A 5,333-nucleotide genomic window follows, 5' to 3' on the forward strand; every position below is an offset into this window, starting at 1 on the left:
ACATGGTCAGCACAGGCTGGATAAACATAGCCCTGACTCCCAGGCCTGGGATTAGCCACACAAAGAAAGGAAAAGGGGTGCCCCACAGGGCTTAGAGGTGAATTCCATGGGCTCAATCCAGCCTTCACAATCAGTGAGCCAGCCCTTTGCGGTCACTGACTCGGCCAGAGATAGTGTCAGGAGACAAGGGCTCCATTGTGTCCTCTGTTACATCCAGTTGTGCAAACCTAAAAAGCAATTCAATACTCTGGGCCTCAGTTCTCTCATCTGTAAAATGGGGAATCAAGAATGTGGAAGTTCGGGGCTAGTTTATTATTACCCTGGCCTGGGAGACAAGGGCTTGTGGGTGGTTAGCCCATAGTATTTGCGCTGCTTGTGGGAGACATAATTACGTTAATTAAAAGACATGCTACAGATCTCACGTGAATAAGTGGAAGAGCTGAAACTGAAGACCAGGCTTGTCTGATGCACCTGAAATTGAAGCAGCACTTTGTGGACTCTAACTTGTGCACATAACACTGGCATCTTGATCAAATGCAGTTTCTGAGGGAGCAGGCCTGGGGTGCCCACCTGAATAGGGTTAGGCAGGTGAGGAAGGGTAGTTTCTCCATGCATTTGAAAGCTCAGAAGCTCAGAGGACCCAGGAGCTCACTAGCGTTGTTATTATTAGTCGATAGAGTGGAGGGCAACATTTTACAAATTGTCTAATCCTTTAAAACTGCACTGTCCCAAACAGCAGCCATCAGCAACATATGGCTACTGAGCATGCATAATTAGTCCATACTATTACTTATACTGTGCTATAAGTGTAAAATACACATCATATGTTGAAAATTCAGAATGGAAAAAATAATGTAAAATATCTGCCTAATAATTCTCACATTGATTACATATTAACATGCTCATCTTTTGGATATATTGGGTTTCATAAAATATAATATGAAAATTAATTTCACCTGTTTCTTTTTACTTTTAATGATATGGCTACTAGAAAATTTTGCATTACCTATGTGGCTCACATCATAGGTCTAGTGGACAGTGCTTCTTGCTTTTTTCCAAACTCACCCAGCTCATTCCCACCTTGGAGTCTTTGTGCCTAATGTTCCTTTTGTCTGGATGCTCTCATCAACCTTCACCCTCATTTTTAATTTTTCTGTGGAGATGGGATCTCACTATGTTGCCCAGGCTGGCCTCAAACTTTTTGGCTCAAGCAGTCCTCCCGTCTCGGCCTCGCAAAGGCACCCCCAATTTTTACATAGCCGCTTCCTCACTCGACCCAGGTGTGTGCTCAAAGTCACCTCCTCAGAGAGGCCCTCCTGGAACACCTGAGCTAACACAACCATTGCGACTCTCAGGAGCCCTTTCCCCTAGTTTACATTTATTTGTAGCACTTCTCACTACTGGAAATCATATATTCATTTATTTATTGTCTGTCCGTCTTCTGGAAAGTAAGTCCCATAAGGGACAGATCGGGGTGAGCAGGTGAAGGGCTGCATCTGCTCAGGTTTCCCTGGCCCAGGAGGCACCGAGTCAGACCAAGGGGCCATTCCTGAAGGAACCTGTGCCTGGAGCTACCAAAGCAGAGAGGCACAGGAGGGCAGCCAGGTGGGTGCTCCTCGATAGAGGTTTGAGGGCAGACTCGGTGTGACAAGCCTCTGACATTGTGATAAGATCCTGCTGCCCTTGGGCAGGCAGGTGAATGAGAAATCAAAGAAGGGATTATTTGATGGTGTTAGGTAGATGCGCACCCCAGGCCGGGTGTTAGGTTGAGCCTGGTTTCTTTGGCTCTTACAACTTCCCTATGCAATAAATCTGACTCCTCCTTTTACAGAGATGGAACGGAGGCTCAGAGGGATCAAATAATTGGCCCGGGTCACATAGCAGGTGCAGAGCCAGGACTCACACCCACATTCCATCTACTAATCCCATCTCTGACTGAGAATGAGGGTCTACTCCAGTTTCAGGGAGCCCTGTGGACAATAGGGTGTGGGAAAACAGGTAAGGGAGAGAAACTGAAGTCTCCAAAGCCAGAGGCTGGTACTGGGAATCCCAGCATGCCAGCTATGGGCTGGGAAGGGACTCTCAGAATCAGCCCCAAGTGTGTGGGTAGGGGAAACTGAGTCCCAGAGAGGGGCAGGGCTGGAGAGGGGGTACCTGTGAAGAAAGATGCCAAGCCCATTTTACAGAAGGGCAACTAAGTCTGGGAGAGGAGCATTGCATGCCCCCTCCTCCGAGAGGTACCCACCTTGGGGTTGAGGGACTGTGGCTTGCCCGCCTGGGTCTGGTGGTCTGAGGCCATGGTGGACTGTCCCGTGCAGGAATGACCTGGAAGACATGGGAAGCAGCAGTGAGCACCTGGAGGGGCCACTGACTTTTTCACTCTGTGGGGACTTGGGACCACTCCTCTCTGGCCCCAAATATTCTTCTTTTCCCCCTGGTTTCAGGCTGTCCCAGAGCTGTGGGTTCCATAAGCAGCTACTTGAACTTCTGTCCTTAGCTTCATTTATATCTATCCAGGTCAGCGCCAGGAGGAGGGAAAAATGAAGTCCACTCAAAAAAAGGGTGGGGGGCAGTGATAAACTGAGCTTAAATGAGGTCCCAAGTGGGTCACCAACACTTAACCCCAGACAATGGATATCATGCAGAATATAGAACAGTCAATCCCAGAACTTCTGCCTTTATGCAGAAATTCCCTAAATAAAATTGTGTGGAACAAACAAAGCCTATGCATTGGCTGTATTTTGTGGTGTGGTGGTGCCCAGTTTAGGAACCCACAAAGTTCCCTGTCCCCCTGCTCTTTCTCCCACCCTCTCTCTGGGACTCCTCTCCCCATCCTGGTACCTAGATTTCTCTTCTCTGCCACTGGTTTTATGTCCCCATTAGTGAAATCATCTGATACAGGACCCATGTTACAAGAAAGGGAAGAGGCCAGGCGCGGTGGCTCAAGCCTGTAATCCCAGCACTTTGGGAGGCCGAGACGGGCGGATCACGAGGTCAGGAGATCGAGACCATCCTGGCTAAAACGGTGAAACCCTGTCTCTACTAAAAAATACAAAAAAAAAACTAGCGGGGCGAGGCAGCGGGCGCCTGTAGTCCCAGCTACTAGGGAGGCTGAGGCAGGAGAATGGCCTAAACCCGGGAAGCGGAGCTTGTAGTGAGCTGAGATCCGGCCACTGCACTCCAGCCTGGGCGGCAGAGCAAGACTCCATCTCAAAAAAAACCAAAAACAAACAAACAAACAAACAAAAAAAACAAGAAAGGGAAGAAATGGGTGCAATGGTAGAAACCCAGGCACTGTGGCAGGCAGCAGGATAGACCTGCCTTAGCTATTAACAACATCAGAAAAGTCTGGAAAATTGTCAGCCTCTTCCCGCTTCCTGCAGGAGGGGTGGTCAAAGCAGGCTGTTTCCTCAGGGGTAAGAGAGGAAGCCTGGCTTTCCTCTTCAGAGATAACGCCCAGCTTCCAGAAGCCCCTTCCACATGAAAGGCCAAGACCGGATGTTTCCCAGGAGGAAGAAATTCAGTTAAGCACCTTGGGAGCCAAACCTACTGCTCTCCGGCAAGAAACCAGCCCGCTGGGCTCGTCAGAGTGCCTGAGGTCCTGCCCTGTCGCTTCCGGGTCCTGAGTGTTCACAGACTGAAGAAGCTCAGTTGGTCCAGTTCAGGAGCAGTCTCTGCTGCCTACCAGAATTGAGACTCTGGGCAGGTCGCATCCTCTCCCTATGCCTCAACTTCCTGTTCTGTAAAATGGGGGCGGTAATGATGTCTAATAATACCTGTGAACAGGTTGTGAGGATTCAATTATGTAATGTATAAAACCGGAAGCACTTGGCCGTGGTCCCAGAACACACTCAGCATGCAGCGAATGGCAGCAATTGTGGCATTATTAGAGTCATTTCTACCATGCTTTAGTGGCATTGAAATAACCTGTTGCTGGGAGCTGTCACATACCTGAGGCTGCATCCTACCCCTAGCACTCTCAGAGACTGGGCACAGAGTGGGTGACCCAGAATTGCAGATGTAGAGGAAAACTGACTCACCCACCTAGAAACAAGGCTGAACTGTCACTGGTTTGATTCTTGCAAAACCCTGAGTTACATTCTCCTCCTCAGCGACTGACAAAACAAGGATGCTGATAGTCTGTTTAATATTAATAATAAAGAACATTGCTGCAATACCCACTGTGTGCCAGGCACTGTGCTGGATGACCCACCTACCTTCTCTTGAATCCTCACAATAAAGAAGCCTTTTGGACCCCCTTCCCGTTTACCAGAAAAGAAAACTGAGGTTAACAGCATTGAAGTCTCTGCCCAAAGTCACTTGTCAGAATCCAGGTGCTCCCATGCTTTCCGGCAGGGGTGAGGATGACAGAAAGAAGGGAAGACAAGCAAAGGAGGCAATCTTACCAGTGACACCAGCCCCTGCGAGTGCTGTGAAGCTCAGCCAGCGGGAGGTGGCATTTATACCTTCCCCAGAAGTGCCAGTGCCAAGATGAGTGACTGCTGTGTTCCTGCGAAAAGCAGGGTGAGAATGCTGGATTAAGCTCTCACCAAAGCCCGGGTCAGCAAATGCCCACAGACATTGTGTCTCTGCACAATAATGTCATTAGCTTTCAGATTCGGCCGCGCCAGGGCGGTCAGGCGGCTAGGCAAGGAGATGCCTGCTTTGCATGCATCAGCCGTCCGGCTGCCAGCGCTGGGGGCACACTGGGTTCACTGGTGCGCTCAGTCAGGCCCTGAGGCATGGCAGACACAGAGGAACATCTCCGTGGACCTGGGGAAGAACAAGTAAAGAAGGGTGGTTTGGCAGAGCCTGGGCTTCATTCATCTTCCCATTTATTCATTCAACAAATATTTGCCGGGCATCCATTTGGTGACAAGCTCTGTTCTAGGGGAGACTGTCAGGAAGAGGACCTACTCCAGCCCAGGCATTTCAGAAAATCTCCTGGGGGGTAGCGCATCCCTCAGGGATGGAGAAGAGGAAGCCTGGGAATAGGGTGGGGGGACAGGTCCAAGTAGAAAGGGTCCATATACAAGGAACCAGCATAGTGTATTTCGAGAAGACCTGAAAACAGGTTAACAAAGCTAAGGCATGCCATGTGACAAATAGAGCCTGTGCCAGGTGGACAAGGTGGGCAGGGCCTGGTGTTGCAGGGTCAGGGAGGACAATTATGGAGAGTGCATTTTATTCTCAAGGCCCCTGGCTGTTTCTCTTTCTCTCTTTCTTTTTGAGACGGAATCTCGCTCTGTCACCCAGGCTGGAGTGCAGTGGTGAGATCTCGGCTCACTGCAACCTCTGCCTCCCAGGTTCAAGTGATTATCCTGTCTCAGCCT

General features: G+C 49.7%; 1 protein-coding gene across 1 annotated transcript in view; it reads right to left on the reverse strand.

Moving 5' to 3' along the window:
* The window catches only part of LOC105536089 (beta-crystallin B2-like), a 14,188-nt gene extending 9,713 nt beyond the window's left edge, over positions 1-4,475 (reverse strand). The window contains exons 1-2 of the mRNA XM_011975361.1: positions 4,407-4,475; positions 2,246-2,325 (exon numbers count right to left, since the gene is read on the reverse strand). Coding sequence (XP_011830751.1) covers positions 2,246-2,299 — 54 coding nt within the window. The 5' untranslated portion in view covers positions 2,300-2,325; positions 4,407-4,475. The remainder of the gene's footprint in view (positions 1-2,245; positions 2,326-4,406) is intronic.
* Positions 4,476-5,333: the final 858 nt, after the last annotated feature.

This window comes from Mandrillus leucophaeus, unplaced genomic scaffold (genome assembly GCF_000951045.1).
Source record: "Mandrillus leucophaeus isolate KB7577 unplaced genomic scaffold, Mleu.le_1.0 Scaffold154, whole genome shotgun sequence".
In the NCBI taxonomy this organism is placed as follows: Eukaryota; Metazoa; Chordata; class Mammalia; order Primates; family Cercopithecidae; genus Mandrillus; species Mandrillus leucophaeus.